Here is a 27,298-nt window from a genome sequence, read left to right as displayed (position 1 = left end):
CCTCGGGGGGAATGGAAATCTAAATCTTCAGTCATCGTTGCCATGGCATTATTATTTTTTGTATATCGTATGCCTTTTGTATCTGTCATACATGTATTGTAGTTTACATGCCAATGCCATATATGATGAGTTAAATACAGGCTGTTTTCACTGCTATTGTTGGACACGCAATTTAGTCTATACAAACATTAAATTTTGATTATCAGCTAGTGGCCTTTATGATTCAATGGAGAATCGTTTACAACTACTAGTTGTATCAGCATGCAGATTAACCCAGTATATGGGATTCTATGTCTCTTGTCTCCTCCTCTGTGTCCATCCCGGCACGGAGAGACAGACCGCCCATTGGCGCTCACTGTCATTAGTCGGTTCCATCCGTCCCCCCTTTCCCATAGGCTTAGGACGATCTGGCCAACCGGAAAGCGGATGTAACTTCTTACTTCCGGCCCCGTGCCGGTGGAACGCAGACGCCACTTCCGCCCACGTCGGCGTTATGACGACCGTCATGCGCACTCCTCCCAAGGGGGCGGTCCTGGCGTCTGCGATCCAGGAAGCCCCTCTTCATGGACGCCAGCTGCTGACTATTTCACCGGATTACAGGTAATATTTAAGCAATACACACACTCAGTACAGCCCTTGTGCAGTCCGGAGTTTGCTGGTAGACCTTCGAGGTATCCCCCCCTTTTCTGCCGCACAGGTAATTATGGTTATTCTCTTTTGCTGATGAACCACTCATTGGACCCCATTGGGGACATATACCCACAAAACATAATACTATCAGGCTCAATCATATTATATGACTGATATGCCTCATCTATTCTGTATCCCTCTTTTTAGTTGGCCCACTTTGCCAGTGTTTTGGCGTCCAACTCTTTCGGGACTTCAGGTGGCCACATTGGTTTGGAGGCACGAGTGTCCATTTACATCCTATGACACGACTAAACCCAATATACAGGTCATACACATGACCTTACGGGATATATATTACAACAATGCGGATCCACAAACACGGTGAACCAGCTTGCTTTTAACTTGTTCAACAGGCCAGTGTTTCTCAACTCCGGTCCTCAGGGCACACTAACGGGCCAGATTTTAAGTATTACCTTGGGGAGATGCAGACTAGAATACTGCAATCACTGAGCAGCAAATTATATCACCTGTGATGTATTTCAGTTTTCTTGCAAACCTGGCCTGTTAGTGTGCCCTGAGGACCGGAGTTGAAAAACGCTGCAACAGGCAATATAATATATCGCAAGTATAACCATGTAAGTGTCTCTTTTCAACATAGATATATGTATAAGTCTATGAACTAATATGAAATGATTTATATACGTGTACAACGCTGCTTATATATACACATGATATATAAAATGCAAAAATAATTGCTGTTATGATGTATAGTGTTGTAATTATGCTGTCATTCTGTTGGAGCACCTCTAAAGAGAACCGCCCCTGAAGAAGGAAAAAGTTATTTTCCGAAATATATTGGGCTCAGGTTCCTGTCATCTACATGGTTATAACCTTTTTTGGTTTTATTCTTGCCTTTTTTACTGCCTGTGATTTTATCTATGTTTATATTTATATTTTGTCACTTTAATAAATAGTATTATTTTTGCATACATTGTTGAATTGTTTTCAAATTTGTGCCTACAAAGTCCCATACTCAGGGGAATTTTCCTAAGTATACTATTTAAGGGATGTGGCACACCCTTTAGGAACACTGGCCACGAGCAAAACCCCAACCCCCCCCCCCCCCCACAGTTAGAGTCACTCCTCTAGGCTCACATTTAACCCATTGATCACCCACTGTGTTAACCTCTTCCCTGCCAGTGTCATTATTACAGTAACAGTGCACATTTTTAGCACTGATTACTGTAGTAATGTCACTGGTACCCCCAAAAGTGTCAAAAATATCAGTTGGGGGTCCGATCTGTCTGCCACAATGTTGCAGTCCCGCAAAAAATCGCAGATTGCCGCCATTACTAGTAAAAAAAAGCAATAAAAATTACATAAATTTTTCCTGTAGTTAGTAGACACGATAACTTTTGCGCAAACCAATCAAAATACGCTTATTGCGATTTTTTTTTTTTTTTTTTTTTTTTACCAAAAATATGTAGATGAAAACAAATTGGCCTAAAATGTTAAAAAATTTTGATTTTTACATTTTTTTTTTTTTTGAGAATGTCATATAGCAGAATGCCAAAAATATATATTTTTTTTCAAAATTGTCGCTCTTTTTTTGTTTATAGGGCAAAAAATAAAAATACCAAAAGAAAGCTCTATTTGTGGGAAAAAAAAGGACATCAATTTTATTTGGATACAGCGTCGCAAGACCACGCAATTGTCCGTTAAAGTAACGCAGTGCCGAATCGCAAAATAGGGCCTGGTCAGGAAGGGGGTAAATCCTTCAAGTCTTAAAGTGGTTAAAGGCTAAGTTCAGTGCCCTCACAACCCATTGAGAACAACAAGCCATCTGCTAAAGGTGGCAGATAGAGCACAACATATTCCTGTGAATGAATGGCGTGGCTGTGTGGGTGTAGGGGTGTGAGGGATTAGTGGGGCAGGTACTGGAACATGTTACACCCTAAATATGGGTGTAACATGTAAAATGTTCCAAAGGTTCAGGTGCAGAGACACTTGGTCCTCGTAATATTTGTGGTGTTGTGACAAATTATCTGTTGTTTATTGCTATTGCTATTATGTTTTTGTTGTTTTGTTGGGAGTATTTCCCAAATAAATGCTCCTTATTTAGTTTGTGTGTCAGAGGGTGTGTCATTGCTAGAAAGGTCATGGTCATCTGAAATTAGGTGACCCATATATCAATGGTTCCTTCAGAGGTAAGCACTACAATTTTATATACTTGGTATATAGATGGGATAGTGATCATCTGGGATAGGATCTGACCAGGGCCGGTGCAAGGATTTTTGTCTACTTAGGCAAAGGTGCATTTTGCCAAATTTGTATTTATTTTTACATACTCTTTATTGCTATATAGTATATAGGTGATAGGCTCTCTTTATGAAGACACCCAGGATCTATTAGACCGTGAATGTCTCCTTTCTGATCCACTGCAGCTAATGGAACACAGGCCATGTTCCATCAGCTGCTTCCCCCAGCACTGATTCTGGAGAACGACCGCTCCGGTCCAGGAAGTGTGGTCATACACGTGTACATGAGGGAGATGGAGGCTCTGGCAACCCTTCCCAACAACAACCGGCCATGACAGCACCAGGCCTGCAGGTGGGATAGTGGAGCCCACTGAACATGGCAGGGGGGGGCGTCACATCCCAGTGGTGGTGAAATTGATAGTGGGCTTAACAGTTGCTTGTATCACTTTCACATGAAAGCCAACAGTTTGCTTTACTAAAGTACACTATAGCAGCCGGGAGTATGTAAAAAAACACATGTCTGCAGCACTGTAAAAATCTGAATCCCCGGCAAGTGGGAAGCCGGGAAGGTCACATGACCATTTTCAATCAAAGATAAGGTATTTGCAGGCTTAGCTTAGTTTTACAAAAACATTTACACAGTGTAGGAGAGATTAGTATAACAGAGGCAATGTGTTTAAATGTTCTTTACTTTTACTGCCAGCTACTAATAGCGGCAGGAGGAGGGGGGGGGGGGGTGAGAGGGGAAGAGACACACATGAGCTGACAGGCAGAGAGGAGGGAGGAGAGAGAGAGGAGAGCAGCGGGATGACAGGCACATAAACTGACCAAGGTAATCAGGGCTCAGCAGTATACAGAGATGGACACAGGATCAGCCAGGTTTTTTATAGCTTAGAGAGGGACAGATTAGACAGCACAAGCACTGTGCTGTTTAATCTGCTATAAGGGATCAGGAGCTCTCTTTTTTTCTATTTTTCTTTTTTTTTTTTAGGGTTACAACTACTTTAAGCCCACCAGTGGGAATTCTTATCTTCATAAAAATAAACGTCAGCATGAAAAATTGAAAAATAACATCCTCAGAAGCCAGCTCTATAGATTCAAAACATTGCACTTAATGTGTGGATTACATCTCCCAAAGTGAGATAGTAAAAAACAAATCCAGGAGAGCTCCTCCACAGACACGGTTAAGGAGGCTTTTCAAAACTATTTGGATGCATATTCTCCAAAAATCCAGTACAACTTACTGTATAACACTGTTTTTTTTTTTTTTTTTGTTTTTTTTTTTTAATAATTGTGGTGCACTAGGAATGTAAGCTACTTTTTATCCTCACATACAGGTGCATCTCAAAATATTTGAATATCATCAAAAAGTAATTTTTTTTTTTTTTTTAGTAAATCAATTCAAAAAGTGAAACTCATACATTATATATATATTCATTACACACAGAGTGATATATTTCAAGCATTTATTTCTTATAATTTTGATGATTATGGCTTACAACTAGTGAAAACCCAAAATTCAGTATCTCAGAAAATTAGAATATTGTGAAAAAGTTGAATATTGTAGACCCATGGTGTCACACTCTAATCAGCTAATAACTGAAAACATCTGTAAAGGTTTCCTGAGCTTTTAAATGGTCTCTCAGCCTGGTTCAGTAGGTTACACAATTGGGAAGACTGTTGACTTGACAGTTCTCCAGAAGACAGTCATGGACACCCTCCACAAGGAGGGTAAGTCACAAAAGGTCAATTGCTACAGAGGCTGACTGTTCACTGAGTGCTGTATCCAAGCATAATAATGGAAAGTGACACCCTCCACAAGGAGGGTAAGTCACAAAAGGTCAATTGCTACAGAAGCTGGTTGTTCACAGAGTGCTGTATCCAAGCATAATAATGGAAAGTTGAGTGGAAGGAAGAAGTGTGGTAGAAAAAGGTGCACAAGCAAAAGGGATAACCTCAGCCTTTAGAGGATTGTGAAGAAAAGACCATTCAAGAATTTGGGGGAGTTTCACAAGGAGTGGACTCTGGCTGGTGTTAGTGCTTTAAGAGCAACCACACACCCACATACCCAAGACATGGGCTACAACTGTCGCATTCCTTGTCTCTGGTTCAGGAGTGGCTTGACACAATGTCAGAAGCGTCTTACCTGGACTAAGGAGAAAAAGGACTGGACTGTTGCTCAGTGGTTCAAAGTCCTCTTTTCAAATTAAAGTAATACTTGCATTTCATTTGGAAATCAAGTATACACAAACAAAAGCAGGAACTAGTCCTGCAGTTGATGGACTTTACTAGCAACAACATGAGACCGATACGATTTTTTGTATAAAAATATCAAATGTTTATTAATACACATATTTAAAAAGGAGGCTTATAAAGCATCCAAAAAAAAAACCACAAAAAAGAAAACTTAAAACCATGCATGGGACATACTAGTGCACAAAATGGCCCTTATACAGCACCTCCCAAAAGTTAGTACAATACGGGTTACAATACCCAGAGAAGATGTCTGTATATTGGGTCACCTCCGCTGGTCAACGCGTTTCACTTTAGTGCATAGCTTCTTCAAGACCAATGTTGGAGGATATCACATTCTGAGCAAGAACAGCTGGAATTGTTAATGGTCACAAGCAGCACATCTTTGGGGGCGGAAACAGGGACAAAGTATTATCTCAATTTCAAGACCGCAATGCCTAAGGCTCCGTTCACATGTGAGCGTATGGATCGTGGGCAGAACCGCCGCGGTTCCGCCCGCGATCCGGAGATTTATTGCAAATCGCGGGACGCCTAGCGTTGCCCGTTGATTTGCAATAGCCCCCCAAACGCCGAGCGATGTTGCCGCGATTTCCGCCTGCCGAATCGCGGCAACATCGCGCAAACAAAATCGTGGGACGCAATACGCTCCAAAGAAGTACAAGAGCTTCTTTGGAGTGTATTGCGTCCCGCGATTTTGTTTGCGCGATGTTGCCGCGATTCGGCAGGCGGAAATCGCGGCAACATCGCTCGGCGTTTGGGGGGCTATTGCAAATCAACGTGCAACGCTAGGCGTCCCGCGATTTGCAATAATCTCCGGATCGCGGGCGGAACCGCGGCGGTTCTGCCCGCGATCCAAACGCTGACATGTGAATGCAGCCTTAGGGAAACCTAGAAATCCTGACACCTTCACAAAGGGTGTGTGTCCCCTCAGAATATCGCCTGGCTATATTTTGCAGATACACTGTGTATGTGGTTGTAACTAAACATGAACTTTTTGTATCTATTGATCTTAACAGTATTCAGGTAGTGGAAACATCCATCCACCCATCATGATAGGGGCTTATAGCAGGTCACTGAAAAGGTCCCCCGGCTATGATGCTGCCTCGACAGGAGCCTTCTGTCCACATGCTTTCTGGTATATGTATATATATATATATATATATATATACAGTATATATATATATATATATATATTTAGCAGAGTCTCTGGAGAATAAAATGGCGGTTGTTGCAATTTTATGTAATTTTATACAATTTTATGTCACACGGTATTTGAGCAGCGATCTTTCAAGCGCAATTTAAAAAAAAAAAATATACTTCACTGAGTTTAAAAAAACGAAACAGTAAAGTTAGCCCAATTTATTTGCATATTGTGAAAATGATGTTACGCTGAGTAAATAGATACCTAACATGTTACACTTTAAAATTGCATGTACTCGTGGAATGGCAACAAACTTTGGTATTTAAATATCTCCATTGGTATATGTAATATTTTAACGGTTACCAGTTTAGCGTTACAGAGTAGGACTTTTGCTAGAATTCTTTGTCTTGCCCTAATGATAACAGCGATACCTCACATGCGTGATGTAAACACTGTTTACATTTGCGGGCGCGACTTATGAATGCGTTTTCTATGGCGCGTAAGCACGCAGGGATGGGGACGCTTTCAAATTATTAATTTTTTTCTTAATTATTTTTTTTTTTTACACTGTCCCTTTAAAAAAAAAAAAAAAATTTGATCACTATTATTGCTGTTACAAGGAATGTAAACATCCCTTGTGATAGTAATAGGCAGTGACAAGTACTCTTTATGGAGGGATCTGGGGTCTAAAAGACCCCAAACCCCTCCACTGCACTTAAAAGTATTCAAGAACTGAAGCCCAATCCGGCTTTGTTTGGGAATCCGGCGCACATGCCGGCTGGTCGTTCGGATCTCCCGGTGGCATCACTAACTACAGGCATAACCCCAATACAACCACTTACATACCTCAAAATTAAAAGAAAGAAATGCTTGAAATATATACTGTATATATAATAAATCTACAGTATATAATATATGAGTTTCACTTTTTGAATTAAATTACTGAAATAAATTACCTTTTTGATGATATTCTAATTGTTTGAGATGCACCTGTATTTCTCTGAACAATTAGGTACTTTGTCTCCATCTAGTGTTGGGTTTTTAGCAATTATTCCTTTACAGTAGAACGTAATAAAGGCTTCAGTTTTTTTTACCTTATTGCATTCTCTGCAATAAGATAAAAAAACCTTTTATGTGCAGCTCAATCCACAGCTCCCCAAAATTCTTACCTGAGTCTAAACTCAATTCTGCACTGTGCCCAAGAGCAGTGGCACTCTCCGCTCTCTCTTCTCACCGGACTCAGCTACTGGCTCCTGATGCTGTCAATCCAACCCAGTGATGAGGGAGTGGGGACAGGGCCAAGCCACTCACTGTGTGTGTCAGCCCACAAAAGAAAGCTGCTTCCTATGCAGGGCCGGACTGGCCTACCGGGATACCGGGATATTTCCCGGTGGGCCGCCTTAAGACGCGGCCACTATTGTGGCCGCTTTAAGACGCGGCCGCTATTGTGGCCGCTTTAAGACGCGGCCGCTATTGGGACCGCGCCGCGGCCGCTGCATCCCTGGTAAAGTCTGTAATACGTCAGCCGCTATGAGCGGCATGACTTCAGATCTGGCGGGAGCGGCTGCGCGGCGCCGGCCGGCGGTGGATCATGTGACTGACTGTCAGCAAGACGGTCACGGACGGTCACGGTGACGGCGCCGAGGGACCCACTACACGGACGCCAGCCCAGCAGCCCAGCACCTGGGGAATCGAGTCCGACTGTCTGACCAAGTTAGTAATAAAAAATCAGCAGACTGCAGTGCAATTATTGATCCCATCCTCCGACCTCCACTAGACCACCACAGATCTTCTCCCCAATAGGATGGGGGGTAAGCAGTGGCGGTGGGGAGGATGGCACCCCCCCCCATCACCACTGCCACCAATCTCCCTCCCCTCACCACCACCACTGATTCCCACCCCCCTCACCACCACTGCCAACGATTCCCACCCCCCTCACCACCACCACCACTGCCAACGATTCCCACCCCCCTCACCACCACCACCACTGCCAACGATTCCCACCCCCCTCACCACCACTGCCACCGATTCCCACCCCCCCTCACCACCACCACCACTGCCACCGATTCCCACCCCCCTCACCACCACCACCACCGCCAACGATTCCCACCCCCTCACCACCACTGCCACCGATTCCCACCCCCCCTCACCACCACCGATTCCCACCCCCCTCACCACCACCACCACTGCCAACGATTCCCACCCCCCTCACCACCACTGCCAACGATTCCCACCCCCCTCACCACCACCACCACTGCCACCGATTCCCACCCCCCTCACCACCACTGCCACCGATTCCCACCCCCCTCACCACCACTGCCACCGATTCCCACCCCCCTCACCACCACTGCCACCGATTCTCACCACCACTGCCACCGATTCCCACCCCCCTCACCACCACTGCCACCGATTCCACCCCCCTCACCACCACTGCCACCGATTCCCACCCCCCTCACCATCACTGCCACCGATTCCATCCCCCCTCACCACCACCACCACTGCCACCGATTCCCACCCCCCTCACCACCACCACCACTGCCACCGATTCCCACCCCCCTCACCACCACCACTGCCACCGACTCCCACCCCCCTCACCACCACCACCACTGCCACCGATTCCCACCCCCTCACCACCACTGCCACCGATTCCCACCCCCTCACCACCACTGCCACCGATTCCCACCCCCCTCACCACCACCACTGCCACCGATTCCCACCCCCCTCACCACCACCACCACTGCCACCGATTCCCACCCCCTCACCACCACTGCCACCGATTCCCACCCCCATCACCACTGCCACCGATTCCCACCCCCCTCACCACCACTGCCACCGATCCCACCCCCTTCATCACCACCACCGCTGCCACTGATCCCACCCCCCTCATCACCACCCCTGCTGGCACCGATCCCAACCCCCTCACCACCACACATGATGCCACTGATCCCACCCCCCTCACCACCACCGCTGCCACCGATCCCATCACCCATGCTGCCACTTATCCCACCCCCCTCATCATGTCTGCAACCTCTGACATCTCCTGTACCATGTCCGCACAGCCCCTGACATCTCCTGTACCATGTCCGCACAGCCCCTGACATCTCCTGTACCATGTCCGCACATCCTCTGACCTCTCCTGTACCATGTCTGCACAGCCTCTGACATCTCCTGTACCATGTCTGCACAGCCTCTGACATCTCCTGTACCATGTCCTCACATCCTCTGACATCTCCTGTACCATGTCCGCACAGCCCCTGACATCTCCTGTACCATGTCCGCACAGCCCCTGACATCTCCTGTACCATGTCCGCACATCCTCTGACCTCTCCTGTACCATGTCTGCACAGCCTCTGACACCTCCTGTACCATGTCCTCACAGCCTCTGACACCTCCTGTACCATGTCCTCACATCCTCTGACCTCTCCTGTACCATGTCCGCACAGCCTCTGACATCTCCTGTACCATGTCCGCACAGCCTCTGACATCTCCTGTACCATGTCCACACAGCCCTGACATGTCCTATACCATGTCCGCACAGCCTATGACATCTCCTTTACCATGTCCGCACTTTTACCACTTTTAACTAGAATTTGCTCTTTTATATATAAAGCACTATATGCTTTCATATATATCTTATCTATGTATAATACACTCTTCAAATTTGCTTTAAAATGCATGGTTTTCCCTTTTATGAACAAGGAAATAATGGCGCTATGCTGTTGGGCCGGTATAATAATGCTATGGGGCTGGTATGACATTTTTTCCAGGGCTGAATTGTATTCCCAGTCCGGCCCTGTTCCTATGGTAGCACAAGGAGAAGAGAAGGAGCCCAAAGCGCTGGCGGCGGACCCCAAAAGAGGAGGATCAGGGTCGCTCTGTGCAAAACCATTACACAGAGCACGTAAATATAACATGTTTGTTACTTAACCATTTTCATACCTCTGAATGTCATATGACATCCTGGGCATTCAGTGGGAGATATCTGAATGATGGATGCAGCTGCAGGTTCAGATATTTTTTATTTTTCTGCCAGCGAATCCCTGCACAGTAAAAACAATTATAGCAGCTGTTTAGCGGCTTGATTGTTTTTACAGGCGGCGGGAGGGGACACCCCCCTTCGGTGATTCTACCTGTTTGCCTGTGCGATGGTCCCCAGATTTTCCTGGTCCATGACTCCGGGAGGCCGGGTGCAATGTTATGTCACTTCCGGCACCATAAACACTGCCGTGTGTTTGGCTTGAAAAGCTAAGATTGTTTTTTTATCTCAGGCTTTCCAGACTAGAGGAGAGATGTGGGGTTCTATAGACCCCACATCTCTCCATAAAGAGGACCTGCATGCCCTATTCCTGATACAAGGGAAAGTGTAAAAAAAGAAAAAAAAATTAAAATAAAATAAACAATTAAAAAAAAAAAAATGAAAGCACCCCTGTCCCCTTGTGCTTGAACGCAGAAGCGAATGCATACAGGTCGCGCCTGCATATGTAAACAACGTTCAAACCACACGTGAGGTATCGCCGCGGACGTTAGACATAAAAAATTTCAATGACCGCCATTTTATTCTCTAGGGTCTATGCTAAAATATATATATATGTATGTTTGGGTGTTCTGAGTAATTTCCAGAAAAAAATGATGATTTTTACATGTAGGAGAGAAGTATTGGAATTGGCCCGGTATGGAAGCAGCTAAAAATTACCTTTTTTCTCATTCGGGTTAGGGTAAGGGAGGGTTATAACCCCTGTCAGATTTTTCTTGTCATGTGTCCCATTGGAAATCCCATTCACTTTCTGTCCCATCTCCAAAACCGGAAGTGAAATTAAATCCCTCCAAAGTGAGGGAATCCCTGATTGTTGCCAGGATCTTCAGAACTAATGTCCCCTTTGGAAGATTTCCCTTCTATACAGAGGCGTAACTAGAACCCTCAGGGCCCCGGTGCAAGAAACCATGAAGGGCCCCCCTGACCCCCAGGGCAACCCAGCCCCAAGCGTCATCACTGCACACCTGGATAGGAGGATATAGAGGAACTGATCCCCTCCATTTTCTTTCTGCAGCGGAGAGGGGATTGGTTCCTCTATATGCCACCCCTCCTACCCAGGTGTACAGGGGTGTGGCATGGGCCCCCTGGAGCATGGGGTTAGAATGAGTCGCAGCGGTGTTGGTAGTGATGTGGGGATGGAATGGTCAGCAGTGGTGGTAGTTGTGGGGGGGGGGGGGGGGGTGGGATGGGATGATTGACAGTGGTGGTGGGGGAATGAGATCAATGGCAGCAGTGGTGGTGGGGTAGATGGGATGGGATAAGTGGCAGTGGTGGTGATAGGGGTGGGGGGATGGGATGGAATTTGGGGCAGTGGGGGTGGTGGGGGGATAGGATGAGTGGTAGCGTTGGTGGTGTGATGGGATCAGTGGTAGCAGTGGTGGGATGGGATGAGTGGCAGTGGTGGTGGGGGGGATGGGATAGGATGAGTGGCAGTGGTGGTGGGGGGGGATGGATGCGATGAGTGGCAGCGGTGGGGGGGGGTGGGGTCAGTGGCAGTAGTGGTGGTGATGGGATCAGTGGCAGTGGTGATGGGATGGGATGAGTGGCAGCAGTGTTGGTGGGATGGGATGAATGGCAGCGGTGGTGGTGAGATGGGATGATTGGCAACTGTGATGGGATGAGTGGCAACGGTGGTGGGATGGGATGAGTGGCAGCGGTGGTGGTGGGATCAGTGGCAGCAGTGGTGAGATTTGATGAGTGGCAGCGGTGGTGGGATGGGATGAATGGTAGCGGTGAGGGGATGGGATGAGTGGCAGCGGTGGTGGTGGGATGGGATCAGTGGCAGCGGTGGGGGGTGGGATCAGTGGCAGCCGTGGTGGTGAGGGGGGGATCAGTGACAGCAGTGTTGGTGTTAGGGGGGTGGGATCAGTGGCAACGGTGGTGTTGAGAGGGGTGGGATCAGTGGCAGCGGTGGTGGTAAGGGGGGGGTAGAATCAGTGGTAGCGGTGGTGCCATCCTCCCCCACCACCTCTGCCTCTTACTGATCCCACCCTCCTCACCGCCACCGCTGATCCTACCCACCCCCCATCACAGGTAAGGGGGGGGTGGGATTAGTGGCAGTGGTGAGGAGGGGTGGGATCAGTGGCAGCGGTGGTTTTGGGGGGATGGGATCAGTGGCAGTGGTGGTTTTGGGGGGAGTGGGATCAGTGGCAGCGGTGGTGGTAAGGGAGGGTGGGATCAGTGGCAGTGAGGGGGGGTGGGATCAGTGGCAGCGGTGGTGGTAAGGGGAGTTGGGATCAGTGGCCGCGGTGGTGCCATTCTCCCCCACCACCTCTGCCTCTTAATGCCTCCCCATCACAGGTCATTCCTATCTCCCCCATCACCTTTGTTGTAGAGGTGATGGGGGGAATAGGGATGAGATCTTTGATAGGGGGTGGGATCAGTGGCAGTGGTGGGGGGGGATCAGTGGCAGTGGTGAGGGGGGGTGGGATCAGTGGCAGCGGTGGTGGTGAGGGGGGTGGGATCAGCGGCAGCGCCATCCTCTTCCCCCCCCCCACCACCACCTCTGCTTCTTACTGATCTCACCCTCCCTCACCACCCCCGCTGTCACTGATCCCACCCCCTTCACCACCACTGCTGCCACCAATCCCACCCACCCCCATCACAGGTCATTCCTATCCCCCCCATCACCTCTGTTGTAGAGGTGATGGGGGATAGGCATGAGATCTGTGGTGGTGGGGGTAGATCAGTAAGAGACAGAGGTGGTGGTGGGGGGGGGGGGGGTGGAGGATGAGATCAGTTGCACTGACATCTGGAAGTCAATCACTTACTTGGTCAGTCAGTTGATTCCCCTCAACATTCATGTGCCTCCAGGAATGCCTCTGTGTCATGGAGTCACCTCGCAGAGGGGGGAGCTCCTCCCCCTTCACTCTATTGGTGTCAGATGGTCAGCTGACTTTCTTCTTCTGTGTTCACCTCCCTAGGGCTTCTCTCTGAGGATAGAAGGGGTGGCCCGGACTCAAGTAAAGTGGCAATGCCCAGCTCCGCCTCCCCTTAGGGAGCGGATGCAACCCCGCCCCCCCGCAGTGGTGGAACGAGCGGGTGGTCACCCCCCCAAAGTAGTGAAACTCTGGGGCCTAGTCACAAATAAGACTGCTGCGCACCTGATAGTTCCGTCACTGCTTATTTTCCTATTCTGGGTATATCCCTAAATCTACCACTTTTTTCACTTTCACTTTTGATAATAGACAACAGTACAAATAGAGAGGGTGGACCTACCTAACGGGGCATAGACAGTAAAAAAAAAAAAATCTGACAGTTGGTGTAATCCCTCTCCACTCTATCCGAATCAAACAAAAAGTTTTGTCTTTAGTTATATTTTAGGGCCGCATAAACACATGTGGTTGGGGGCAGAGTAGAAATTACCAGGGGAGACTCAGTATTTCCGCAAACAGCTGCAGGTGGGAGGCCCCATACAAATCAATCAGAGACTGATGGTACCCACAAAAATTTAAATATGGACCAATATAACTATGCAATAATAGTCATATCTAGATTTCAGCTTTTCTTTTAAAAAAAATAAATAAAATCACAATTCCTATCTACACAAATATTGTTTACAATTTCCAATCTTATCAGCCTTTTCTGTACTTATTTGTATTTTTCATTATATTGTATGTTTAAGTGATGTATAGATGCACCCGTTCTATGACACTTTAGACTTGACAAAGAAGGTGGCCTAGCAACCCCCTGCTGTTCTTTCCACCAGGAGATATTCACAGCTCTGGAGCACCCTGGGTTGTCAGGATGTCGAAGGTTACCACCTTTCTCCTATTAGTAGCTTTTCACACCATCCAGTCAGCCATGGGGATGTTCTTTGCTGTGGATACAGCTCCTCTGCTGGCCCACGGAAAGCTGTCACTTCTGCCTCCTGCTCTAGGCTTCTCACCTGCAGATTTCTTTTTACACATCTCTTTAATGCCATTTATTTGTAATGTTAAATGTTTTGATATTATTGCACTTAGGTCTGTGCACGCTGCCTGCTGTTTTAGCTATTTTCAATCACAACATTAAAACAAGGTGCCTTTCAAGGGGGGAGATTTCCAGCGCTCCTTGCTAGGTACCTTCCAATGTTGAAAGTTAAAGTGGACCTCCAGGCTCCTTAACCACTTAAGCCCCAGAAGATTTTACCCCCTTCCTGACCAGGGCCTATTTTGTGATTCGGCACTGCGTGACTTTAACGGACAATTGCACGGTCGTGCGACGCTGTACCTAAATTAATTTGACGTCCATTTTTTTTTCCCACAAACAGAGCTTTCTTTTGGTGGTATTTGATCACTTGTGCGATTTTTTGATCATGCGCTATAAACAAAAAAAGAGCGTCAATTTTGCAAAAATAATATTTTTCACATTTTTTTATATGAAATTCCCCCCAAAAAAATGTAAAAATCAAATTTTTTTAACATTTTAGGCCAATTTGTTTTATGCTACATATGTTTGGTAAAAAAAAAAATCGCAAAAAGCGTATTTTGATTAGTTTGCGTAAAAGTTATTGCGTTTCCTAACTAAGGGAAAGATTTTTGTCATTTTTTCTTTTAAACGAGTAATGGCGGCGATCTGCGATTTTTTTTTTTTTTTTTTGCGGGACTGCGACATTGCAGCGGACAGATCGGACCCTTGACTGACATTTTTGGGGTTACCAGTGACATTACTACAGTAATCAGTGCTATACATATGCACTGTTACTGTAAAAATGACACTGGCAGTGAAGAGGTTAACTTTTTTGAGAAGGAGGGGTTAAGTGTGTCCCTAGGGGCGTGCTTCTAACTGTGATTGGATGTGGCTTGAGGTGTAAGAACAGAGATCAACGGTCCTACATAGCAGAACCGTATGATCTCAATTCTTACACAGGGGAGAATGACAGACGGCTTTGTTTACATTAGCCGCCTGCCTTTCTCCCGCTGTAACAGACAATCGCGAGTGGTCCTCTGGCGGCGCGCGCTCGCTTCCTAGAGCCTCACAGGCTAGCGACGTAGTACTACGTCGCTTTGCCTGTGAGGGGCTGACTGCCGACGTAAATAGTCGTTGGGCAGTTGGCAAGTGGTTAAGAAAAAAATGAAAAGTCATCAGCTACAAACCTGCTCTCCCCTCTCCCCCAAAAGGAGCCAAATGTGGCAGCGGAGGGGGGGAGGAGGTAGACAAGCGGAGCTTCCCCTTTTGGGTGAAATAAATCTGGGGTTGCGTATTTCATATGTTCTGAAAATGAGCAGTGCAGCCTAGCCCTGGGGAAAGAGTAGAATTCTAGGGTGCATCGCTATGGGGTTCACTAGCATAAGGAAGGAGGTCCTTTAGTTAGACCTCACAAATAGGGCTTTTCCACTGCATGGAACCGTAAAGGTTCGGCATGCTTTTGTGCTTTTCCACTGCTGGTACCGCATGGTATAGGGTCGGAACGGTTCGGTACGGTACGGTATAGGTTTGCTTTTCCACTGCATGGAACCGAACGGTACGGCTCTGAAAAAACAGTACCTACTCGATTGTGGTTTCAACAGGTACCAAACTGGTACCATATCCCACAATCCTTTGCATGTAGTCACTACTAGCCACTGATTGGTCAGAGAATCCCACCCACCCCGTTGTTATCCCACCCACTTAACTTTAGTACTACTTTAGTGGAAAAGCAAACCTATACCGTACCGTACCGAACCGTTCCGACACTATACCATGCGGTACCAGCAATGGAAAAGCAAACCGGGCCAAGCAGGGCCGAGTAGAGCCGAGCTGGTACTAGCCGGTACTTGCAGTGGAAAAGTGCCATACTGTGTCCATTCCTAGAGATCTCACTTACAAAAGGATATTAAGATGACAGAATGAGTCCAGGAACGGCTGACATAAAATGTATCGGGAGAGACTAATATGTACAGTCTTCAGGAAAGAAGGGAAAGGGGGACATGACTGAAACATTTAAATTGGTTAACGTGGTTGTAAACCTTGACATTTATCCAGTGAAGTGACTGGCCTCGGGTGATACACAGAGATTAAACAAACCATCCTATGAAAGCTGTACCAGTTTACCTACAGTCGTTTGTCCTGTACATAAATTCAAAGTGCAGAATTTACACAGGATCTCTCTGCTCTGAAAAGCAGGGGGCGGAGAGCTGAAGGTACAGTGTGGTGAGCTCTGAGAGCTGATTGGAAGGAAGGGGAAACCCCCTTCATACAGCACACAGGTACAGAGTTGAGGTTTATAAAAAAACAAAGAAATTTCCAAGCTCAACTTACCGACCAGCCTGCCACCAACTTAATTAGCCTGTCCAACAGAATGCATTAAAAACGGGTTTAGTTGCACACACTTGCAAATACATGCGTAAGCCACAGGCCTCGGCAAGGCATCCCATTTTCTGTGGCCCTAAACTCTAATTTCCGTTAGTCTCCAACAATGGAAGCACATGCATTTAAATGGACAGGTGTAGGGCAGATAAACCTGGAGGGAGCTCACCCCTCCGTAAAAGGCGCGGGGGCACACTGAGCACCCAGCCCATAGCACTCTGGCAGCAAAGGTGTCAGTGCCTTGTCTGGCCAATATAATTCATAGTACAAACAAGTGGTCACTGCCCCCACCTATAACTGGTCACTGCAGCAAGGAGCATTGGAAAGGCAATGCATATAAAAAAAAAAAATCAAAATAGATTTCCAAGCTAAACTTATATTGGCCAGGCAACGCACTGATGCCTTCGCTGCCATAGTGCGATGGGCTGGGTGTTTAGTGTGCCCCTACGCCTTTAAGGAGGGGGTCACAATTATTCTCTTGGTGTCAAGAAAGCTGGTCAGAATTGATTAATTCTGATAGAGGAGAGAGGCAGCAGACAGAAATTATATTTACTGCTCTGGATTGAGACAAGCACACACATATGCTTTATTTATATTTCATGTCTGAGGTTTACAACAACTTTGCAGTATTTTCAGCATAATACTAAAATCAAGTGTAGCACACCTCTGACCCCTGAAGGCATGGTGGGCCTGCATTTCACCCCAAGCCTGAGTCCATGGCTAAAATAGGAGACCAAAAAAGAACATGGGCACCAGTCACTTTGTCTTTTAGCAGTTTTATTCATCAACACATAAGGAGGTGAGGGTTAGGGGTCCCTGATGCCCAAGAAAATCACTCACAGATGTCTTCATGTCCAGCTTCAGTGTCAGAACCTTTAAGCTGACCCAGCAGCACTGTAGAAAGTATCTGAGCTGGTTCACAGACTTTTCTCTCTCTTGCTGGTGCCCCCTCTACACTGTCTCTTAGGCTTCAGTACATCCTTCTCCAAGAAAGTCACCAGGCCTAGTGAGAAACCAGCCTTCATCCTGGCTTTCTCCAGCAAGATCCTCTCCTGGGTCTGGATCTTGGTATCCCCACTGACACGCAGGGCAGTTCCAGGACCACTTCAGGCCTATCTCCACATCTAGAGCACATGGCAGGCCCCACACAGGATACTGGGCCTAAAGCCCCGTACACACACGCAGATCGTCGTCATACAAATGTTCGTCTTTTCTCCCCGGGATGTCGGTGTCTGTTGAAAAGTGCAAAGACAGCACAAGGACAGCACAAGAATTTTGTCCGCAGACTTCAGCTGACTGCAGAAGTGATGTCATGTAATGGTTAACTTTCCCTGTGTTTTTTATTTTCTGAGCATGCCCAGTCTTGCAAATCTGCGGTCTGTCGGCTGATTTCTGTACTGACAGGCGAACAATCGTCCGTTCTGGTGTCTGCAGACAAAAATTTTCATGTTTGCAAGAAAGACTCTTGTCCGCGGATTGTGTGCAGACATCTGTCGGAGGCACCATACTAACACGCATACAATCGGCAGATCTTTCGTCCGCCGACGTTTGTATGACGACGATCTGCGTGTGTGTACGGGGCTTTATAGGACAGTTCAGGCCAGCAGCACCTTATATTTATATCCTCTCCCAGAATGCACCACTGGCTATGAACCTGTTACTGGGTTGGCTAGAGGAAATATATTCATAGCTCAGTATTATTGTGTAAATTCCATACTATTACCACTGGTACCAGTGACACCTCCTGGCAGCTGTAAGCTTAGGAAAAGACCAAGTGAAAACTATACAAATCGCTCTGGGCAGTCTAACACTCTGACCTATAGGGAAAGGAAACATGCTCCCTTGCACAGGGGCTGCCCCCACACTGCAAAGGCGTTCAATGTTCATTTAGGTCTTGGATTCTTCAAAAAAGCATTATTTTACTCACCCAATCCTTTACTTCCACAAATTTCCTCCAGGCTGTAAAACCAGTCCTGCAGCCTCTTTTCCCTTATGCCCTGGCAGTTAAGGTTCCTCTTATGCCATCAAGTACAATGCAAAGCCCATAGCTGTGCACTGCGCAAGAGGATGCTGAGGGATAGTTAACTGCCAGAGTTTAGGGGAGCTCTGGGTGCCAGGGAGCAGAGGAATGGGATAAGTAAAACTGCTTTTTGCACCCCCTAGACCTAAACGAACATTTCATTATTGCAGCCTCACAGCAAGAACATTTTCCTTTCCTCAGAGATAGGCTTTAGGCATGCTTAGGGAAATATAGATCTACGGTATATAAAAAGGGGCAGACTCACTTTTCTATTGTTTCTAATGTAATATATTTGTAGCACTACTCCCACAAGAGCCGCTGGTTTAGCTGGCTCTTCCTAATCAGTACAGAGTCTGCCCATCCCCACAAGCACCAGTCAATTCACTCTGGCTCCAATAACGCAGTCTAGGGGATGTCTTCTAAATAGGAGAGGGGGTTAGGGAATAGAATACTCCAAAATGATTAACACGTAGCAATTAGAGGACAATCTTCTCCTTAAGTAAACGTGAATGTTGGACAGTCTAAACCCCTTTCACCCCCACAGGTGAGGACTTTAACAGGCTAAGCCTCACAGCTGAGGGCCCTGAGGCAAGTTTCTGAGCAGTCTAAAGCCCCGTACACACGCACCGATTGTCGGCCGAACGATCGGCCGTCTTTTGTCCAGTGCTGTTGTGTTGGTTGAAATGTGCTCTAGACTGCACACGAATTTTGTCGGCCAACAACAACCAACTTCAGAAGTGATGTCATGTGATGGTTAACTTTCCGTGTGTTTTTTCTTCTCTGAGCATGCCCAGTCTTGCTCAACTGATTTTTGTCGGCCGAAATCTGTACTGACTGACGGACAATCGGCCGTTCTGTTGTTGGCCAACAAAAATTTTATTGCATGCACACCAGATTTTGTTCGGCCGAAAAGTCGCAGTCGGTTGTCGGAAGCATCATACTAACAAGCCAACAATCGGTCGATCGGACGCTGGCCTAACATTTACGGCCAACAATCGGTGCGTGTGTACGGGGCTTAAGGCTTGGTTCACACTGCTGCGACTTTCAGTGCAACTGTGCATTTTGACTTGCTTGTGACTCGATGTGACTTTTGTGATTAACATTGCGGTCTAAGGCACTCAAGTCGCACAAAAGTAGTGCAGAACCAATTTTTTATTTTTTTTTGCTGTGACTAGAGTTGCAGAAATTAAGAAATCAGCCATTGAAATAAATGTATTTTGACTTGTCACGCGACTTTCTGTGTCAGACCTTGCAGTAGTGTGAACCAGGGCTAAGGCCTCACAGCTGAAGACCATGAGGCAAGTTTCTTTGGCATCTGGTTACTTTGTGCCTATGTATAACTCAGGGCTTGACAAATTTTGCTTTGAATCTGGGAGCCAGTTTTTTTTACTTTTGCCTACTGGTTACATTCACCCCCTTCCTGCCCAGGCCAATTTTCAGCTTTCAGCGCTGTCACACTTTGAATGACAATAGTGCAGTCATGCCACTGTACCCAAATGAAATTTTTATCATTTTTTTGAGACAGATAGAGCCTATTCAGAGCCTCCGATTCCTGCTGCAGGGAGTCTTCTTGGACAGCTCGATCTAGACCAGCACTCAGCAGGAGGGAGGAGAGAGCAGCACAGGGGACACTTCCTGCCAGCGGCTCTGCTCCACCCCTGTCAGCTCTGTTCCTCCCTCGCCCCTCCTACTACTTTACAGACCTAATCCACTCTTCATAGTCCCGCCCCTCTCCTCTGTAAAACCTGCACTGCCGCTCCTCATCCCAACATCAGAAAATACATGTGTGATCGGCCGACTGCCCGGCAATGTTGCGACTCGGATATTAATCACAATAAGCAAGCTGTGACAGATAAAACACAGAGCTGTAGTGATTCAGGATCCGTCCGGACTCTGCAGGGCCACTGCTCTAGTGTGCGGACATCAGGAGCTCTGCTTCCTGCTTGGACGTTCTCTGAGCTGTGTTCGGCATCAGGCTCCTAGCAGCAGTGCAGTGACGCGGGTGGATGGGCGGTTACATGTTGCGGAGCATGCACGGCTCCTTCGTCAGACCTCCACCCGCTGGAGATGGATGAACACTTATATGGGCTGCTATGATCATGGATGGGAGGGGCAGGTGCGAGATTGTCAGCATAATAGTTATATGCTTTTTTTCTTGTGTGTTTTTGTTTGCAGTATTGTTGGACTGCCCCAGTCCTTTAGGGCAGCATGACCTAAGCCATCCGAGATGCCATTTATAAAGTCCAGTCGGAAAAAGCAGTTGGGGAAGCCTCGTTTTTCTGAGCGCAGGCGAAAAGGTGGTTCATTCACCACATTTTGTTTGGAGCTTTTTATAGTTCTATGCACCAGACGTGTAGACTTATAAATTGCACTCAAATGTTACAGGTTTAAAAATGTTAAAAGCTGTAAAATTACACAAGAAATGCCAAAAATAATAAAGACAAGAATGATATTGATGATATTCACCAAACATCAAGATAAATCCAGTTCCGGCCTCAAGGTGTGGGTAATAAGAGACCATTCCTCCTACCTTTTCTGAAGCGGAGAGGTTTGTGAGTCTATGTCGCAGAGAGACTTATTGGATTTATGCCCTTGATGTTTTGTCACTCAGGGGCATAACGAAGAATTAGAAATGAATACCCTATTGTAGTTAAATCTTCTTGGATCCCTTTGATTATTTATATTTATCTTTTATTTTAATTTCTATTTATTTATTTCATTCTTTATATATTTTTAAATATCATTCTTGTCTTTATTATTTTTTGGCATTTCTTGTGTAATTTTACTGCTTTTAAAGAGGTTGTAAACCCACATTTTTTTTCTTTCTTTTCACCCTGAAAGAGAAACACATAATCAGCTAGTATGCATCGCATACTAGCTCATTATGAAATACTTACCTTAGAACGAGCTCCCCCCCGCCGTGCCGCCCGCTTACTTCTATGATGGGCGACATGTCCAGTCGCCCGTCTTCCAGGATCGCGGCATCCGGCCATCTGATTGGCTGGAGCCGCGGTGACGTCACTCCCGTGCGCGGGAGCCGACGGTCACGGCACGGGGCTCTGAAGGAACGGCACGAGCGGCCGTTCCTTCAGAGCGCATGCGCCAGTGATGTCACTGGCTGCATGTAAGGTAAATATCTCCTAAACGGTACATGTTTAGGAGATATTTACAGTACCTATAGGCAAGCCTTATCATAGGCTTACCTATAGGTACAACTTGCAGAGGAGGGTTTACTTCCTCTTTAACGTTTTTGAACCTGTAGCACTTGCGTGCAATTTACGTATAAGTCTGCACGTCTGGTGCATATGACTATTATGCTAACAATTTAATTAGCTCCTTCCTTGCCGTATCGCACCTGCCCCTCCCATTCATGATCGTAGCAGCCCATATAAAAGTGTTCATCCATCTCCAGCGGGTGGAGGTCTGACGAATGAGCCGCGCATGCTCCGAAACATGTAACCTCCCATTCACACGCGTCACTGGATACTGGCCGTTCGCGTCTCTACTCTCTGTTGCTAGGAACCTGATGCCGAACACAGCTCAGAGAACGCCCACGCAGGAAGCAGAGCTCCGGATGTCCACACACTAGAGCAGTGGCCCTGCAGAGTCCGGACAGATCCTGGATCACTACAGCTCTGTGTTTTATCTGTCACAGCTTGCTTAGTGTGAGTGTTTTTAATTCTTTTTTTCACAATAAAATATCCAACTTACTGCACTTAGATGCGCCTTGCCTTTTTTTTTTTTCACTGTTCCTAGAGCAGCTTCTTCTCTCAAGTGCTGCCCAGGTGCAGGGACCTACACACCACCCGCTTAGATCCACGGACGCGTCCATACAAATCTACTTTTTATTCCAGCAATGCTGCACCCCACTGTGCCCCCCCCCCCCATGGTAGTCACTGGGGACAGCGGCCTAGGCGCCTGGGATTTGTCGAGCCCTGGCATAACTACTGGTAGCCAATGCAATATCCAGAATATTGCACAATCATAGGGATCAGTTTAGAGTCTTTACCCACTACTAGTCCCCAGGTCAGCTTCCACCTTTCTCCGTACACAGTCCAGTGAGTGAGAGTCCTTCTCCAGATCAGACTCCTTGTGGTGAAGTCCTGCAATCAGCTTCTAGCAAGATTCATCCAGGCCCTTAGCCCTATTTTAACTGAGGCCTCATGAACAGCTTTACAGTCCATGAGCTTCCTAATGAAGGGGTTGAACCCTCAAGGGGAGAGAGAACCAGCTCTCCAGTGTTTCAAACTATTTATCCCCTGTCCAGCCCCTTTCTGGACACTACTCTCCAGGGATTGGCTGAAGCATGATAAATATTTAGGCAGGTTATTTTAATTCTCCCTCCCTAAGCTCTGGAAACTTCTTCCAGAGGCAGGGGGAAGCAAGCAAACACCCAGCCTGTAAAAACCTGAACATACCAAAACAAACAATCACTGCTCCCTTGATTACAGAAGGAACCAAAAACTAAAAATACCTAGCATCCTATGCTAGGAGGGTGCTACATATCCAGCTTATCAGTCCTCAGATGTGGTGGAGTTTTCTTTTTTCTGCCTTTATTTTCACCTGGTGATTACTGCCAGTAACACTTCCCTGTCCTATTGTGACACTGCTTACCTTTGTATCGAAGCAGGGACAGCTTGGTCACTCTAGGACAGAATGTATGTTAGGACTAAAGAAACATCTCCCTTTCCTTTTCTCCATAACATGGGGGTTGTAGTCCTCAGAGATTAATGGAAACAATGTAACTAATAACAATGCAAAACAGTCAGAGAGCACAGAAAGTTATCAGCTTATTGGATTTCTAACAGAATCAACAGGTATTTTTTGCACCCGTAAGTTAAATAATTATACAACATATATTACAAAACACTTTCACTACCCAAAAGGGATTAAAAAAAAAGAAGAGAAGTTTATTTTTAGGTTTTATATACACAATCATCATAGACTCCGATAAAGACTCGAAAAGAGTAAAACAGTCACCTCAAAGGGGTAAGCCAATTTTATTGATAATTTAAATCTTAAAAACATAGTTACATCCCAAGATTCTATAATTTATTGACTTAATGTCCACAGGGTAAATACAGTCATTACTAACATGCCATTTGTTCTTTCTCACGTGCCTCATATCTGTATCTGATCATTGCAGGTCTCTGGTGATTAGGACAATGATTTTTCTTTCAAGTGCTATATCATATATATTGAATAAAACTGGGGAATTAGACCACCATAATCTGATACATTACCATTGGGTGGATTCCAGTTGACGGAATCACCCAACTTATGTGAAGTTAATAGGGAATATAATTTTTTTGTTTTTTAGACTACCAAGAACGCAGAGCTAATGCTAAGCGTCCTGCAGCTGGGAGGACAGACAGAGCCAATAGAATTTCTGAGAAAAAACATTTTTTTGTAAACTATTCACTTTACAGATTATGTTAACGCAACATATTACACGGCATTATGGTCCACTGCCCTAAGAGACAGCCCATTTATTTTGAAAGTACTGGTAGTGCAGTTTGACAAAAAAAGATGGATATGCGCTTTTTTTTTTTTTTTTTTTTTAAGAACAAATTTGCAACACACCCCATATGTGCATTGTAATGTGCTGCAGTGCATTGTCCTCTACTGTGCAGAGTGTTCAAAACAAATGGCAGCACAAAACACTGCAGTGCAGGCATTGCACTACACAATCAGTTTATTTGTGGCTTGTATGTGGAATATACATACATTAACAATACATTTTCTTTCTTTTAAGCAACATTAAAATAGATAAAACATACTATCTTCCATCCAGATTCAAGTCATCAATGATTTCTTCTCATATACCTCTACAATAGTCTGAGTTCACTCATTTATAATATGCCGGCTTTGATATTATAACATCAGTGGGTCCATACCACGTGGGTTTTGGACTGTAAAGGCTTTTTCAGACAGATGATGAACAGTGGTGGGTCCTCTGTAGATAGCTTTTGTTCTCATACAAATCTATGGGTATGCAAAACCTGCTTAAAGCAGGTCAGAAGGTCCACTGCAGATCCAAAGCATCGGTCAGTGAATTCAGTATGACCTCACACGTGTCTCAAACTGATGCCATCAACGCAAGCCCAATGCCTGATGACACAGGTCCTAAGGCAAACACAGCTCAGTGCTCAGCATTTTTGACAATCTTTATTCATCTCTATGATGTCTGGAGGTCTCATATACACACTGAGAAGGTCAGTGGATTCTGGATATTGGTCTGCACAGTGATGGACTGCTCTGAATTAATGGAAAGGAAAAGCCAATGCAGATCTGACCTTTGCTGTTTTTAGATCACAGCACCATTCATTGTAAAGATGTTTGAAGCCTGCCAGAAACCCTCTGACACACATGAGATGGGCAGCTGGAAGAGATTTGTCTATCTAGCATACCATTTCATCAATCATCTGAAGAAGCCCAGCAGTGAATCCCAGAATATGATAGCGGTATTCATGATGAAATGAGATGTTAAAACGTAGGTATGGTAGAATGTATTTTTTTTTTTACAAATCAACAGCAAATCAAACTATAAAACTATCAATTACAAATATAATAAAAAAATGAAGACCCTTCACCTTACTGCAAATAAGTAAAAATGACAACCTTATCAAAATAATGCAATGCTAGCAAAGCAGAATTATGTTGTATAATATAATTGCTGTATAAATCCTATTCCTACAGAAAACCTGTCACTGAATATGGCACACTGTGTTTTTTACTTCATTAGCCGTGTATCAGGATATCAATCTTCCTCTGACGAATGTACAGAGAAACTGTCCCCAATAATAAAGAAAAGGCCGCTCCCTATACATGGTTGGTAATAAACAGGCCCTGTGAGGATGGAGATATGGGAGCTGCCACTGCGGATCATTTTTTAGGAGTGCAAGTTCAGGGGCGGTCATCCTGGTCCTTGAATTATTATCATCCTGGTCCTTGAATTACTACACACGACTCCCTGACCTGTCACAAGAACACAGAAAGAGTTCTGACAGCATGCCTGTTCCAGGTCACTGGCTCATGAGATCAGGAACATAGAAATGAGTCTATACACTTAAAAGGTCAGAAATCGTATCTCCCATGATTTTATCCTCACAAATTTACTTTAAAGTACATACATGTACAGGGGTCCAATGTATGCTCCCCATCATTACTCAGATAATACTACAGAGTCTGGGAAGTTGGGTGCAGTGGAGTACTGAATAAGATGATGGTACTATTCAGAAGTCTTAAGTATAGACAGCACTGATCCAATCAGTTAAATCTGTAAATGAATATTTATTATACCACAGTCCTTTATAGGAGTCACATTGTCAGCCATGATGATTTATTTGATCAATATGTGGAAAATACTTCTCTCTCAATCTTCATACAATCGGTGTACCACCCTAGTATTACATTCAAGTTAATGTCATTCATAAACCAATGGATTAGAATACATGACAGGTTCTCTTTAAATCACATGGTATTAATAAAAGCAGACAGAAGCAAGCGAAATAGGCCAAATCTGAATGGAAAAAGCTGTATCTCCTCTTCCTCTTGTGATGTTTTCACATAATAGTGTACATTTAGGCTCTCGGGTTGGAGGAGTCAGAATTGGCATGTGAAGCTACAAAAGACAGTGGATTAGTCAGTCTGTATGGATAGCAGGGTAAATGATGAATATCATGTTTAGAAAGTACAGAGAGAGAACATCCTCCTAACACACTCACTATAGAGAGCCGGCTGTACAGCGAAACAATAATGGAGATCTCCTCCGTTATTTCTACACTGCTAAAAAAAAATGAAAGGAAAACTTTTTAAATCCGAGTAATAGCATCAAGTCAATTAAACTCCTGGCATATTGATCTGGCCAGTTAAGTAGCAGAGGGGGTTGGTAATCAGTTTCAGCTGCTTTGGTGTTAATTAATCCGACAGGTGACCACTAGATAGGCAACAATGAGAAAAACCTCCAAAACAGGAATGATTTTAAAAAGGTGGAAGTCACCAACATTTCTTTCCCTACTCATCTTTTCTGACAGTTTTTCACTAGTTTTGCATTTGGCAAGGGTCAGTGTCACTACTGGTAGCATGAGGCCATACCTGGACCTTATAGAGGTTGCACAGGCAGTCCAACGCCTACAGGATAGCCCATCAATAGGTGCCATTGCTAGAAGGTTTTCTTTGTCTCCTAGCACAGTCTCAAGTGGATGGAGGAGGTTTCAGGGGAGAGGCAGTTACTCTAGGAGAGTTGGGCAGGGCCATAGAAGGTCCTTAACCCATCAGCGGGATCGGTATCTGCTCCTTTGTGCAAGGAGGAACAGGATGAGCACTACCAGAGTCCTACAAAATGACCTCCAGCAGGCCACTGGTGTGAATGTCTCTGACCAAACAAGCAAAACAGACTTAATGAGGGTTGCCTGAGGGCCCAACGTCCTCCAGTGGGCTCTGTGCTCACTGCCCAGGCACCATGGAGCTCGATTGGCATTTGCCATTGAACACCAGAATTGGCAGGTCCGCCACTGGCGCCCTGTACTTTTCACAGATGAGAGCAGGTTCACCACTGAGCACGTTACAAACGTGAAAGGGTCTGGAGAAGCAGTGGAGAACGTTATGCTGCCTGTTACATCGTTCAACATGACCGGGGTTTGGTGGTGGGTGAGGGATGGTCTGGGAGGCATATCTATGGAGGGATGCAC

General features: G+C 45.8%; 2 protein-coding genes across 3 annotated transcripts in view; both read right to left on the bottom strand.

Moving 5' to 3' along the window:
- Positions 1-27,298, bottom strand: part of LOC309559454 (major histocompatibility complex class I-related gene protein-like) — a 300,974-nt gene that overhangs the window by 168,673 nt on the left and 105,003 nt on the right. The window lies entirely within an intron of this gene.
- The window catches only part of LOC309559445 (class I histocompatibility antigen, F10 alpha chain-like), a 587,461-nt gene continuing 586,093 nt past the window's right edge, over positions 25,931-27,298 (bottom strand). For both annotated transcript variants that reach the window (XM_082262709.1, XM_082262708.1), the window contains exon 7: positions 25,931-26,229. In XM_082262709.1, the coding sequence (XP_082118835.1) occupies positions 26,189-26,229 (41 nt within the window). In that variant the 3' untranslated portion in view covers positions 25,931-26,188. The remainder of the gene's footprint in view (positions 26,230-27,298) is intronic.

Source organism: Pelophylax lessonae (assembly GCF_965119305.1).
Source record: "Pelophylax lessonae genome assembly, chromosome: 7".
Taxonomy (NCBI): domain Eukaryota; kingdom Metazoa; phylum Chordata; class Amphibia; order Anura; family Ranidae; genus Pelophylax; species Pelophylax lessonae.
The sequence above is the reverse complement of the archived record's forward strand: the minus strand, read 5'-3'. Positions and strand labels throughout refer to the sequence as shown.